The sequence below is a fragment of the Calonectris borealis genome, chromosome 1 (genome assembly GCF_964195595.1).
Source record: "Calonectris borealis chromosome 1, bCalBor7.hap1.2, whole genome shotgun sequence".
In the NCBI taxonomy this organism is placed as follows: Eukaryota; Metazoa; Chordata; class Aves; order Procellariiformes; family Procellariidae; genus Calonectris; species Calonectris borealis.
In genome coordinates, this window is record NC_134312.1 from 26832667 (window position 1) to 26848604 (window position 15938).

General features: G+C 37.7%; 1 protein-coding gene across 1 annotated transcript in view; it reads right to left on the minus strand.

Moving 5' to 3' along the window:
* The window catches only part of KCND2 (potassium voltage-gated channel subfamily D member 2), a 276301-nt gene extending 260940 nt beyond the window's left edge, over positions 1–15361 (minus strand). The window contains exon 1 of the mRNA XM_075147041.1: positions 14247–15361. Within this exon, the coding sequence (XP_075003142.1) occupies positions 14247–15361 (1115 nt within the window). The remainder of the gene's footprint in view (positions 1–14246) is intronic.
* Between the last annotated feature and the right edge of the window lie 577 nt (positions 15362–15938).

Below are 15938 nucleotides of genomic sequence, written 5' to 3' on the forward strand. Positions count from 1 at the left end.
CATTTTGAATTTTTGTTCTACATTTCTAAACGAAAATTAATAAAAAATAAGTGGATTTCATTCACAGATTTTTGGAAACAGGAAATTCATAAATTATATTTTCCAACTACATTTTGCTTTTATCAAAGTCTCGCTTAAGAAAAAAAAGTTCAAAGATTGTCAGATAGATTTTGTATTACCTTACATGGCAAGACCTCTTGATGTTTTATTGTGAAACTTCTAGAAGAAATATGAGGTTTCTTTTGGAAAAAGTTCTAGATATTTAGTTGAACATATTCACCTTTTCTTGATATTATCTTAGTTCTTGGCACTTTTTATAATTCTCTGATCAAATTTACGGAATCAGTAAATAAGCTACCAATTCTTAAACTATAGTAACGAAAACTTGTGAACAGGCATATTGCTCTTCTACCTCGCACCAGAAACCTGTCGTAGTGAACCTGACTGGGAGACCACAGTACACGGAAGAGTTAGTGATCCACCTAACAGTGAAACTGAGTAAGCGTAGTAGGCCTGTGCTGCACATCCATCCCGACCTTCAGGCTGTGCTGTGCTGCACAAATACCTCGTCCGCGGGACAAACCTGACCAGATCATTGTAATGGAGGAGCCCGCAGCTCAGTGCCGGTGATTATGCCACCTGTGTGGCCTTGCCTTCATCTAAAAGTGCAGCAAGAAGTTCTCATCAGAACATCCTTTATGAACAGAGTTGGTTTATTGTTAAAAAAAGAAATTATATGATAGCACAAAGGACCAAAAAGGAGGATCTTCTCTCCATGGACAGGGTCTCTGCAGCGTGCTGTGGGAAAATCCATCCAATGCCACATGAATGCATGGTTCCCAGCATCCGAAGGGACGTAAGATTTACTAGCTATCTATATTCCTGTTTTACTCTGTCTTATTAAAACAGCTATTTTATTAAGCCATTTGTTGTTGGGCCTTTCTTGTCAAGATCCAGAAAGAATCCTGCACCATCTCTCTCTCGCATCCCACCCCCCGACCCCAGCGCAGAACACCAGTCACTACCAGGCTGCTCTCTTGAAGGACTAGCAACAAAGATTTCTAACACTGTCTTTATCTATTTCTCTCTAGCAAACTAGTTAGGTAAATGATTTCTCTGCAGACATGTTGCATGGGTCCCTGTTCTCAATTTGTTTCTTAAGACAGTGGAAAAGTGGTTGGCATATTAAAAATATCACTTCAAGTCTCAGACGTATGTAAATAAACTTGTCTTCATACAAGGACTTGTTCCAAGGACAACTTAGAATCAAGCAAGAAGCTTAAGAAAGAGCCGACATTCTCTCCCATCAACATCATCACTCTTCAAGCTTGTAAAAAGCATTTACTTGAACAGCAAATGAGAGGAGCACTACTTTTTTTAATATAATTAAATAAAAATTAATTTCCCAAAATTATGACATAACCACTGTTGCCCCTCAAAGGAGAAGCAAACTTTCTGTAGTGGTGCAGTGGTGCAGGATAGCACTTTTGCTTTAGAACTTGTTTGGAAGTTTATGATAAAGCTGCCCAGTTGAGGGAAAAAAAGAGGAAATATTATTTCTTCTGCAGTTTATTAATCTCTTTCCACAAAAAAAAAAGTTTAATATGCCATTTAATGCATAAAGGTACGTAATTTCATGAAATCTTACACAAAAGAGAAACATACTGAAGGAAATGTGGTTATTTCACACTAGTATAGAAGTGTACTAGCTGGCAAATTTGAGATTTGCTGCTCTGGAAAAGCAGAACACGAAGATGAACTAAAATGAGTTAAACTAAATCATTGCTGATAACAGGATTTCATACCAAATTACAGGATTTCCTCACCAGAGAGATTGGTATGATTTGCAGAGAAGTGAACAAAGTTCAGTAGGTAAATGAGAAAGACACAAACTCTGAAGCAGTTTTGGCCATAATCCTCTCTCGTGGCCCTCAAACTTCTGCAGTGCTCCAGTCTGGAGGCAGCTTTAAAGAAAATGGTAATTTTTAAATTGAATTAAATATGAAAATGAATACTGCAATGAGGAGAGTGTCCCCCCTGAAATTTATTTTAGTGTGTCTCTAAGATTTTCAGTCTGCTTCAGAGCTATGCATTGGCAATGCCTAACTGCAGTCTAGAGCTCTGACACCTCCTGGAAGACACTAAAATAATGGCATGGGGGAATAGGCCTGACACCTCTCCATTGGGGCACTTTAAAAATGGACAGTGTGAAACAGTTAACAAGACCAGTATGTGAACCAGTCTTTAGGTTTCCCATTCAGAAGAACAGGAATAGTTTACAACCCTTTGAAGTTAAGGTTTTCAAGCTCTCCATATCTTAATTCAAAAGCATTGCTATTCGAAGAATGACTTCTTTCCTGCAGAAGATTACAGTGGATACTTATTTAAATGTTTCTTTCAGTTTTCTAGAGGCTTCTTCTAAACCAGCAGAAACATTAAAACTCCTTTTTTTTTTTTTTCAAATCTACTTTTTTTTTGTGTGTTGTTTGGAAAAGGCCAAAAAATTGGCAAAAGCACTGAAGTGGCCTTGACAGTTACACAAAACAAGAATATTTTGAGTTTAAACATAGCAGACACATTGCCTTTTTGATAAAGTGGGAATTGTCATCAAATCCCAAGCACGTACTCTGCTATGATCTTTGAAAGGAATATGTTATGGGCCTTTCAGAGTTACATAACTGGGAACAAGGAGACTAGACCAAAGCAGCTAGACACGGAGTTTGGGATTTATCTCAGCCATTTCGCTTGGTATTTAAATATTTAAGTCTCTGCTAATCATAATATATTTCATTTATACTCAGTGCAGAGGAATGAGCACCTCCAGATGCCTGCTCCTCTTCATTACCTCCTAAGTGAGACAAGGATGACTAGTTCAGAAGGATTTAACTTTTGGAGGAGTAAGTTAAAGCTTATAAATATCTCCCAGAGATGGTAAGCAACTGGCAGAGAAATAAGTTTGAATTCCACCTCCAGATTCTTCTGTAACAATTCTATTGTACACTATGTCCTGATTGTCTCCTTTAAAAAAAGGATGTCCTACTTGTCTCCTTTAAAAGAGCTGTATGTCCTGATTGTCTCCTTTAAAACGCCACACACCTAAGATATGATTATAAATTCCATAGCTATATCCTTCCACACAAACATAGGAACTGGGAAAAGAATGTATACAAACAACATGAAAGGCTTATTTAAGGAAACCTTTCTGCTGTATTTGGATTTGTTTGCTTTGAAAACAAAGGAACTTCTGAGTATAGCTAGTGAGCTGGAAAATAGGTATCAGAAAATATATTATGGCAGAAGATACACCACTAAAGAGATGAACCAACCTGTTTTCAGCCTTTTGATATTGAGTATCTTTCAAATCCACTTATGTGGATCCAAATCCATAGTTCAAACCGTTGTCCTGTCCGGTATTCCACATCATCTAGCACTTTTCTCTGTATTTATTTAATTTGTTTGCAAAGACATAGCAAACAGTGCACACTAAATGGGGTGGCTACGTAGAGAAATAGGGAAAGCACACATACCTTCTGGAGAAGTGTGGCAAAACCCACAACCTCGTTCCTACTGCATGGCCAAACCCACTGTACATCCACTCCAGGATCTGCCTGACAGACATCGTGCTGCAGTCATGGTGGAAAGAGGGCTCGGGCCAGACAGTGGCCAGAAGGCAGTTGCATCCAAAGGGATTTGTGCAGTTCACTCCAGGCACTCTTTTCTGTCTTCTCCTAGAGACCTGAAACAAAACTGGTTCCTGTCTCCCCCTTCCACAACTAGGTTTTTATCTTACATGTGTGCACTGCTGCACAAAGGTGTCTGTATTTTAAAATCATTGGTCGCGTGTACCAGACACAACTAGTCAGCATCATCTGTGGTCTGCAGCTTTGCCTGTCCCCAGAAGAAGAGAGAGGCTGTGACGGCTCTGCCGATATGGCAAGAGGCTGAACCGTGCTGAAGGGCTCACCAGCATGACTAGCAACATTGCTTCTCCCATGAATGATTTAATGCATTAAATTTCAAAAGTTTGAGCCCTGGAAGGAAGGAAACTATGGGTTAAATGAATGAGAATGGTTGCAGTCTTTCAGCAGCTACCGTTTCTGCAATGATCTGACTGACATGGGGTGAAGGGAGAAAGGTGCCAGAAGTAGCACATCATCCAAGAAGGATAGCATATGTATCACATATTACACATTTTTTTTGTAAGGAGCTTCCTTTATAATATTTACCTCTAAAACTCAGCACCTTTTGACACAGATTAACATCCTATAGGTTGATTATTGTGTTCACAAGCAAATCAGATAAAACTTGAGCCTCCCTTTCACTTGGAAAAGAACTAATACTGAGCTTGTCAAATCATTAAGACAGTCTGTGGATAAATTTACTCTAAACTATCTGTCTGCGGGGAAGCTTCAATTTCTATTCTTTGAAGTTTTCCATCCAGGTGCCAAAAAGGTAAATGCTAACTAAATTCTCAATCACTGTAGAGTTACAATGCAAATAGTCAAAGTTTCATTTTATATAAATACATATTAAATAAACACAAGAAATAGCTGCACCTATGACTTATCTAGCTCTTACTAGGTGTATGAGAATAGGTGTACATACTCTGTCTAGTTCTGCCTGTCCCTAGTCCTTGATATCTGTGTCTCAATATGGATTTGATCAACTGATGCAAACAAATGCATTAATAACCAAAGCCAACCAAAAAGCTTAGAAAAGCTAAAAATTCTCAACTCTGTAAGTGATGCAAGATACTATGGTATTTAAATTACAAAGTTGCTGTTAAAAAGTTCTTACTAAAGATTTTTTGGTACTGCTGTGCTTTCAATAGAAAGGCCACAATTCTTAACCTGCTATTTACCAACAACGAAGTGATTAGATATCCTAAACCAAAAAAGTATATACCCTCTTCACAGTCAGATTTGGAGAGCATCTTCAACCTCTCTGCTTTTCATTCCTCTGTGGGAAGCAGGAGAGTTTGGGGACCAGCATGTTGCAGCTGTAATCCACCGTGTCAAAGAGCATCAATTTTGTTCCTAAGCAACTCCGCACAGTGCAGTAATTGCTGTCCATAGCTGATAAGGATGCTCAGGGAATTGTTAACTGGCTGCAAGTGGGAGAGATGAAAGTTGCAGAAACTGAAAGTAAGGCCACTAACACAGTAATAAAATTCCTCTTTTGGGTTATAAAAAAAGGGGGAGATGAACAGTAACAACAATGAAAAGTTAAGGTTCCTACTCATATTACATATGCTCTCATGCAGAAAACTCTTTTGGTTCATCTTACTGAAAGAGCAATGAGTTAGGATGCAGCAGACACTTTCAGACTGTGAGCTATTACACAATGTTAAATTACGTCCTTCGCAACCTCACAGTCTGACTCTCAGCCATTTACAAGGAATGTCTGGATGGCCAAGCTTGCAAGTGATGACTTGAAAGACTGTTCCCTCTGTATCAGCCAAAATATTTTGAGAATCTGCCAGTACAGTGCAAAAAACCCCATGTCTCTGTATAAACATTTGAAGAAAGTTGGGGTTTGGCCTCAAAATAATTTCTTTTCCAAAATAATAATTAATCAAAGCATGTTAATGTATTATCATAAAATTAGATCATTATAAGTACCTTTATGGAGTTTCACAGTTATTTTTTTATCCAAGGTGATTTAAAACTGTAGTGGAGTATACTTACTTTATTTTAATTTACCAAAGTACTCAGACTAATTAAATCAATTCCTAGAAGTTTATATTGTCTGTTATACCATAAGAAGCTTTATCTATTTAAGGAAACTAAGTCTTCAATAATCAAACAGACAAATTTATTTATGCAGATACAGTTTTTATAACATATTTGTTTTAATGCTCATATTATGTTATATCAGATCATATTTTGAAAAAAAAAATACAAATGTTCTTAATATTGGGAGTTCCGCTTCATATGTTAATTTTTGATATGAAGCTTTAGGGCAAGTGGTAGTTAGTACAAAGCTGAGCTAGAAACCATCTGGTTAAAAATCAACTCACAAATCACAATGTCTCCTCAAAGAGAAAGAACTGTGATACAAGATGTTTTCCTCAAGAAAATAACTTCTTATACAAAGAACCAGGAAAAATCAGGGAAATGTGTTTTAAAGATGTTTCATTTAGGAACACAGATTAAGGTAAAAATCTACTAGCAGAGCTATAGACTATGCTTACAAAGCTCGTATTACTGCAAAAAAGAAAAAGCAAATGCAGGCGAAGTACTTCACAAACCGCCCACGTAAGTCTACAAACAATATACATAAAAATCAAATAGAGACAAAATAAAAATATTTGCCAGCACACCAGAGAAGGGGATGAATTTGCAGTGGTCAAAACTGAGAATTACAGCTTACCTTTCCTTACCATACATCAGCATCTTAACAAATTTAGTGTATATAAGCTAAATATGAGACCTACTGAAACCAATAAATCCTCAGGTTGGATGTTTCTTTGAAAAAATGGAATCTCCTACCTGACACTGTTTTATAATTTTGCACCCAGTTTCTAAAAACATTTTCATTAATTTAGGAATATCTGCATGTCATAACTCACATTTCTTACATACCTTTTCATGCTGAACTGTTGGTTTGAAAAACACAGAGACACAAAATTAGGATCAAAAAATATATTTTCCTTTGGATGCTTTACATTATTCTTTCAGTCATATTACCCTTTTTTTTTTTCTTGAATTACTTATTCCTCTTTCCTAAGAATACCGTACACACAACGCTCTATCTCCTTCTACAGTGTTATGTTAATATAGGGCATATTGTATTTTAACAAGACCTGAACCCTTGTAAGATCCATTTGATTCTGATAGGAGTAGGACATACCCAGAGTCTCAGTACAGTACTCTACTTATCCTAGCAGTTATTTTTGTGCACATAAGTGCACATAAGACTATGTTTTCTAAGTTGATTAGGTACCTAGTTTCCCAGCTTACTTGCTTTCAACTGTTCTCCTTTGTGTTTCTAAGCGCCTAAGCCTCTTTTGAGAATTCAAGCTGGGTGCCTATCTGCATCTCCAGATACCTAAATGCCTTTAAAAATATCCCTTGCAGTGTTTGGCTCCTATAAACTAATAAACCCAGGAGATCTCTGTGTCTGTAAGACTTGACTTCACCCTTAAGCCAACCAGATCAAAGAAACCAGGAACATGGATGAAACTGAAAAACCAGGGATGAAATGCAAAATACTGCTCCTAAATACTTTAAATATGCAAAATTTCACTTTGTTCATATTAATAATATTTTTGTAGGTTTTTAGGCAACCTCCCATTTTCTTTAACAGTGCAGGATCAAGCCCTAATTAAGTACATTTACGCAGTGGCTCCAAAGGCTTTCACCTTCAGGATGGAGACCTGCAGACAAGTAGGGAGCAATACTACGCAGTGGAATATAAGAAAGGAAACTGTTTTTCTAAATACACAAAGAATGCGATTGCTGATATGAATAATATTTTTGTATCTTTAATATTTACACAGATAGCAGTCTTTTAATGTTTTGTGAGCTATTGTAAATGCACTTAACTGCTAGAATCTGAACTGATGGTAGTAGGAACTCTGTACTGATGACTGGGTACGTTTAAGATACGCCTTCTAATAATGCATAAGGTGTGTCTACGCTGGTGTGAGAAAAAGAGTGCAGTCTCATTTGAATTATAATAGAGCTGAATCTTGTTGGATTTTTTTTTTTAATGAAGCTAAAATATTCTAGGACTGATCTATTGGTCACATGATCTTCATATGTGGTCATGTTTAAATTTGAGCCTTCATATACCAGATACCAGAGCAAATATTTGCATCCAGTATTTTTCTACAGAACACTTACACCTGTTGCACATCAGTGCTCTAGTCAAAAGTACTGTTTTGTATTTCATCTCAATTCATATTTATTTAAGTCTATACTGTGGAAATAATGCAAATTTCTTTGTGTACTTTGATGAAAATGGATTTTTTTTTGTCAAAACAAAAACCACAACTTTTTTACTTAACAGGGGGATTATAAAATATTAGCAGAGGCACAGGAAGATCAAAATCATATGCTTCAGCAAAAAATACTCAAGAAATAATGGTAGAATTTAGGTTACTAATTGTGATAGGGGTCGAAGTCCAAGTATGGTAACTATTATTGTTCCAGGAAATGCAGCATAGAGCTATCATTTCAAAGCACTGTCTATGAATTTTAAAACCTTTCCTCCACTGCATGAGCAATGCAGAAAAAAGATGTTTTAAAGACCATGTCTTGCACAAAAATCTGTGCTCCCATCTATTGCCCGATAAATGATAGGTACAGAAATATACAGAATCTTCTCCATCACTCTGTCAGCTCTGTTGTCAGGTAACTGATGAAACAAAAATACTTTGTTTCTGTATTCCTAATTTATATTCCGTCTTCTGAACAATCTATCCACTTAACCCCTGCTGAACCAGATTCTTCTCTCACCAGCTTACCATAATACAAATTATGAACTGCTGCCAGTGGTCTATAATGGCGTAAAAATCAAGTAATAGGAGTAGTTCATTAGACTTTCTTTCAAATGTCTGAAAAGTTAACTGTCAACCTGAAGTTGCAAGATGTTCTCAACTTACTTTGGATAATCATTTTATTTCTGCAGTATTGGTAAGTTCCCATGTTCAGAAATACAGTTTCCATTTCCAGATTTTTTTTGCACAGTAGCACTATTTCCAATACTGTATTCATAGATTTATACAGCTTTTATATTGAAAATTTTTCTTCTTCGACAGAGGCACAATGATGTGAGTCAAGTACAGATTGTCATCACTCAGTTTGAACTTCTTGGGTTCGATCACTTAAGGATTTTACTAAAATCACAATATTCACTGAGGATTAGTTGTATGATAGGCCATAATTAATGATCATTAATGATCAGGCACCAATCATAATTACTCTGAGTCAATTTGTTCTGCTGTACTAAGTCAGCATATTTCTTTGCTACATCCTGGCCCACACCAATCTCATTGTTCTTATTCTCGACTCACAATAACAACAAGGAAACAAAATTCCATCTGTTTCCACCAAAGGAGCAAATAAATTAGATTCTGAGCAGAAAGATCTTTTGGTTAAGCATCACCTTCATGGTCTTCATAGCTGAAGTAAAGAAATTCATGCTCAAGAAAAATGAGTGAAGTAAACTAACTCCTGTTCTTCTAAGAGATCTTCACGTTTTTTTTGAGCAGGAAAGCTGGTCCCCAGTGCAACTAAATAAGAATATAATGACTCCTGTTCTCTGTCAAGCCAACAACAGCCCAACACAGTTTGAGTAATCTTTTTATTAGAGAACAAATAATTTTTTTCACTGCCATCAAAATGACCCTTGCTCTTCAGTATTTCAAATTCTCCCTGGAGCCCTTTTTGAATATCCAGTAACGTGCTTTGAAGGTGATTACACTAACATTTTGTCCCTCCTCTGTTATATGGTATTCTAACGATTCAGGCTAAATGTCTCTGCTGTGAAGAGAAAATAGATTGAGACATCAAACACATTTGTAAAATATAAAATTCACTAGGTTGTATACAAGAATACAAAAATAGAAAAATGTTATTTGAAACAAGGATGAAAATATCAAACACAAAATGAATGAATGAGTCGATATGTAAGTACAAGATATAGAAATAATATTCCAACTTCACTAATCTTTACCTTTGTAATATTCATCATAAGAGTATTTCTAAACTTTTAATGAAATTGTTCACAAAACAAAGATTTCTAATTTTGTGCTCTCTTGTTAGATTTTATTGAACTCAATTTTTTTAATATGAGTTCTGAAGAGACGGATGTTTTCAAACTAGCATGCAGAGACCATAAGAAACTAAAGGCACTCACAATGGTCAGAAAAAGAAAACAAGATAATTTGTGTGGCATTTGGGAAAAAAAGTGATGCTGTGGAAATTTTATGATGCTCATAAGGAAAAAATCTATCAAACAAAGGTCAGGAAAAAAAACCTGTTATGAGGAAAGTTCAGGTCAAATGCATGACAATGATGATGAGTGAAAGATTTGATCTAGTGGTGAAGGATGAATGAGGAATCTGGAATGAAGACGCAGAAAAAATAAAGCCAGAAGTGTCTTAATATGAACATTAAACTTGACCTGAACAAGGGAGGAAAGACGCCAAGCCAGCAGACAAATCCCCAAACAGGAAGACTCTGGAAAGTGGTAGTTTGAAAGAAAAGTGAAGAAAATAAATGGATGGAATATACACATAGGGATGCAATAGGAATGGAAAAGGAGTGAAGATGGGAGAGCATAGAATGCGCAGGAAAATTAAATCCATCACCCTATTCCCCTGTTTACCATTTGAGGCTTTCTGTTGTCACATTCAGTCACATGTTTGACTATAAAGTCTTCAGGGAATTTGATATATCTTAGATAGGATTCCTCATACATTATGGGCTATATTAACAAATAATGAAGATGAATAGGTGCTTTATCTTTTCTGGAAGACACACCTCTAGTTTATACAATCAAAGCAAATAAATGAATAGTCTTGTGTTTAAGCTTCCCTTCATAAAGTATTATGCTCATCTACAAAATATTGTATGACTTGACAAAGCTACCCAATGTAAAGCCTATAAATATAGAAGTTTAATGCAGCAGTGAGATTGCTTTACAACTAGTCACAGAAGAACACTGTGCTCCTTATTTAAAGTATAATATCTTTGTAAAACATAAACTACACTACAGCTCTGCCTGATTTGGGAACAAACATTACTCTCACACCATCAAAACCTTACCAGCTATTCCAGCTCATTTGCTAGCTACTGACAGGGCAGAAGGAAAGTTATTAGAATATCATGTTATGAGGTGACAGCAGAAACTGTGTCATTATGGGTGTAGATGTTCACAAGCCCCCATGTAATTCTGCCAGTCCCAATTTAATAGACTTGAGCTTTTTTCTCTGCCAGGTTTTACACTACCCTGTTTCTTGACCTTTATGCCCCTAACTTCTATGCTTTTCATTGTTATTTTGAATCTCCACAAACTGCTTTGTGACCTCTTTCAATTTTATTCTCTTGTCCTTTCTTGTCCCTTGTCCCTACTTTACTTTTGCTTTTGCTACAATAAGTGATAAAACACTAATTTGAAGTTTGAAATCAGACAACTCAGTTTCTGGCAGAGTGCATGCTGTTATTCTCGAGTCATATTTCTCTCTCTTCTCTCTCTCTCCTTCAGCCTTCATCTCTTCCTCGCTCTCTCTTTCTCTCTTCCTTTCCTCCTTTCTTCCCTTTCTTTCACATAACATCTCTGTGTACAACTATGTACTACTTGAGTTGAGCAGTCAAGAACAGTTAATAGCTGGGATATCCTTGGAGGCTAAAATATAGTAATATTTGAAGTCACTGGCACTCTGCAGAGGAAAATGTAATCTATGTTTTTTAAAGACACTTTAATTGCTCAGCAATCATGCAGAACTGAGAAATATAGCTCTGCTTCCACGATAATAACTCCTCAAATTGCAAAGGTCGCTTACTCAATACCCTTGCTATCTAGCAAAATATGAGAATGACACCAAGACTCAAAACCTCAACTTTATGTTAATCTATTATTCGGTATTAGCTTTCATGTATTTTTGTAATATTTCACATAACCTGCTGTGTGCTACTGTCATTTAAAACATAAAGACTTCACGTAGCTTTGTTGCTAAAAGAAAAAGGTTGTACATATAGAGCCCATTTATATAGCCCTAATTCAGCTAAAACTAAAAAAAGAATGGGAGTCCTATATTAGTAAACGGACGAGAAGTTTTAACACAGAGCAAAGACAGCAATACTAATTACAATCAGCTTTCACTGATCCTTGCTGCTTTTCCTTTTAATTTCCCTCTCTTTTTATGTAATTATTCCATCAACTAAAAAGAGTTCAAAGCTTTTATTACGTTAATTCTATTTAAATTATTCATACGTATTTAACATTTAAACATAATCTTTATATGGTTATCATGATGTTGTTAAAAGGACATCATCTAGCTAATGCGTTGATTAAAGATTTCCCAGAAATTTGTGATATCTGTCATATCTGAACTTACAATCATGTCTGAACTTCTGAGGGTGAAACTTTGGATCTCTGTACAACCTGCTCAAAACTTTCTCTGTGCAAACTACCTCGAAAAAAGGAGTCAAGCATGAGTGTATTCTTTTTAACCCTTTTTCTTCCCCTCAGGACCTAGATATTGTATGGCTGCATACTTGAAAATAGGTTCTTAGGCTCTATTCAAAGAGATTTTTAATGATGTTCAAATCTCGTCAGTACTTTTGAAGATTTTACTCGGTGCAATACCTCAAAACCTGAAACTACAGAATAATACTCATTTTTTGGTGAAACAAATCATATTAATGCCAAGTAGATACCATACCCGTGTCATAATCAATTGCAAACTGGCCATAAAACTGAAGACAAAATTATGTTCAGTACCATGGACAAGTACTGCCCAAACTGTGTCCGTAACAGCGAAAACAACTTACTCAAAAAACAGCTTTTGTTACAAAAAACACAGACTAGCTCCTGCTCTTTTATAATAAGATTATACATCCTAAATATTGGTAAATTCTTAAGACCTAATTTGTTGAAATCATCACAGTTCTAATTAAAAATATGTGGCAAAAAGTATCAGCATCAGAAAATACAGGACTATGGAACTAGTTAGCATGCATAACTTGTTCCTTCTGCAAACTTGTCCCTTCAGTTTGTCACTACCAGAAGAAAACGAAAACCAAAAAAACACAGGAATCTAAAAAGCAGATTAAAATCCCCAAAGCTCTTGTCACTCCTTCTTAGCATAACTTGCCCTTACAAGTAGTATGAAATATTTACAATGCTCTATATTTATCTTCATTTGTTATATCATGCTGAAGATAAAAGCTCTTATAAAAAATGGTGGCATAAGACAGTCCCTTTATCTTTTTCAATATTTTGTTAGGCGCGTTTCCCAACTAAATTACAATTGCACGTAACAAACCAACTTTTTCATAATAGTTTAATAATGCACTTTCATTTTGTTAAATTTAAAAGTTATACATGTTTCATAAATCTCAACAGTCCCAACAAGATGTGGCAAAATGTTTGACTAATAAAATGATGGGGTTTGTCTTCATGGAAGTGAAAAGTTTGTCTTTTAATATCTGTAATTATTAAATAACTGGACAGTTTCTAATGAATCAGCACATTTTCAGTTTCACAGATGATACTCTGCAGCTCAAAATTAAGAATAGGGCAAAAAATTGTCTTCTCAAATTAGTCAACATTTTAAATCCCTGTTACAATTACAGACAAATGCATTTTACAACTCGGTGCACAGAATCAGCTGGTAAAATATGACTCTGGTATCAGAGACTTTATGAAATACTACTATCTCCCATCTTTCCACTAAACTGCATTGGGGTCTAATGTCAACAATGGCATTTTTTAACTCCTAATTCTCTGGAAGAATTTATATTGCCGTTAGAATTATGTTTTAAGACATATGCTTCATCTGTCATATGCTTCACACTTCCTCAGATCATTTTCCAGAGTGTGTCACCGGTCAGTGTAGTTTGACACTTGTCATTTACAAGTTACAGGACCATGGAAATCAAAGGAGATTTATTCCGTGTCTTAAATAACATCAGGAATAATTTTTGTGAAGATTAAGGTATCTATACCTGTTTTATTTTCATGAAGACAAATCACTTTGTACTACCGAACTCAATATCCAAGTCTACATTAATACATCACTTCAAACAAAATGGCAGACCTTTATGTATGATCAAATTAAAAGATTGCACTCGGGTTCTCCTTATAATTATAACTACTTTAGCAACACTGTAACAAGTCCTCTCAGCAAACACGACTGTTAAAAATCCACTGATAACTCACAGATATTCATAAAATATTCCAATTTCATGATCCAAACCCAAATAAAATGTTAGAGAAAATTGCAAAGAACCCGAACAGTTTCAAGATTTTTTTTGGTTTATTTTCTTGTTTGCTTTTTCAGTTTACCTGCAGTTTTGGGGTTTGGGTTATTTTAACTTCAGCAACACTTTTAACTCACTTGCATGTGTAAAACATTTAGAAAGAAGTGATGAGTCGTATTCATAAAGTTCTGTAACAAAAACTTACTTACCCTGGCATTTTTTCTATCAACATTTTTTTAAATTGAGTATTTTCCATTCGTGCCAATACACTTGTTGAAATGTTGGCTGTAACCAAACACCAGCTGCACTTACCCCAGTGTTGTCATGGTGACAATGGTGTACCAGAAGGCTGCAGGGATGCTGGTGAACTTGCTGGCTGATGAACCCTTCTCTGCATAGTACATGACTGTGGCAAAGATGATGATGGCCATAGTGAGTGAGAAGAGGAGGAAGCCTAACTCTGAGGCACAACTTTTCAGGGTGTAGCCCAGGATGCGCAGCCCCTGTGAGTGGCGGGAAAACTTAAAGATCCTGAAGACACGAAAGACTCGTAGTGTCACAAAAGCCCCACTGACATCCTCATTATCTGTCATCACCAGGCCAATGTAATACGGCATGATGGCAACCACATCAATGATACTCATGACGCTGCGCACGAATTTGTAGCGACTAGGGGCCGCCAGCAGACGTAGGAGATATTCAACTGTGAAGATCATGACACAGGCAGTATCCAGACAGAAGAAAGCCACAGCATAGCGCTCTCCACAGGGCAGCTCCTTGATACGACCTGGGCTTACCCCGCAGGGCACTGTCTCCACCACATTGGCAATAACAGAGACGGCAATGAAGAAACCAGTGACATAGTAGAAGACCAAAGCCAGCGTACTGGTGTGTGGGTTTTCAAAGGCCCGCCACATCCTCTGCCGAGCTGTCATTGTGGGCAGGGAGCTTTCCGCTGCATGATCCTGATCGGCATCATCCTGCAGGCGCTCGGCATTCTCACGCCGGCGATCCTTGTACTCCTCATAACAGCAGTCGCCAATGATCTCAGGGATGATGCCAAAGAAGGCCAACTCCTCATCGTAAGCTGAGATGCACTCCTGGCGGGGATAATGAAGCTTCCCAGTACGGTAAAAGTTGAGAATGTGGCGGAAAATGTCAGGGTCCCGATCAAAAAAGTACTGCTGTGTCTCAGGGTGGTAGAAGAAGTCCCGCTCCGAACTGCCCAACAGAGTGTCAGGGTAGCGCTCTAAGGTGTCCAGCCACGTCTGGAACTGGATGCCACTCACGTTCAGCACAATCAGAGAGTCCTGGCTTCGCTTCCTCTCCTGTCGCGGAGCAGCTGGCATGGGACCTGTGGCCACTGGCATCCATCCTATGGCCGCTGCCCTGGCAAAGGGTAACCAAGCTGCTACTCCTGCTGCCATGGTCCCAAACAACTACTACAGCTGAGGGAGTCAATCTAGAGACAGTCCTGGTCCAGTCACTAAAGTAGAGAGGGAAAAGAAAAATACAAATGCTCACGTATTTTTGAGGCAACAGAATTTCTGAACATTGTTGTGATTAACGGAAAATCTTTTTGCTTCCTTTTTGTTTCCTCCCTTTCTTCACCCCAGAATATCCTTTCCAGGGGCTGGTTAGCCAGTTAGGACAATAAATCAGGGCACTTGGAAATCAACGTATTCAAAGCAGCTACTTCAGCAGCCAGATCCTTTGGATACAAGGTCCACGCGAGGCCCCTGGATGGAAGCAACGGTCCACAAAGCGCTCACCCCAGGAGCCGGCTGGCAGCCCTGGTGCAGCCACCTGGAAGGAGATTTTCTTCCACGCGTGATGCAGCCGTCCCCCCCGCCCCTCCTCCGCTCCGCTCCGCTCCCCGCCCGCTGCCGGAGCCGGGCCGCGGCCGCCGAGCGGAGCCCTTCCCGGGCGGGCTGCAGGGGCCGTCCGGCGCCACCGCCCGTTCGCCGTGGCGGGGCGGAGGGGATGGGCCGGGCGGGCCGCCCC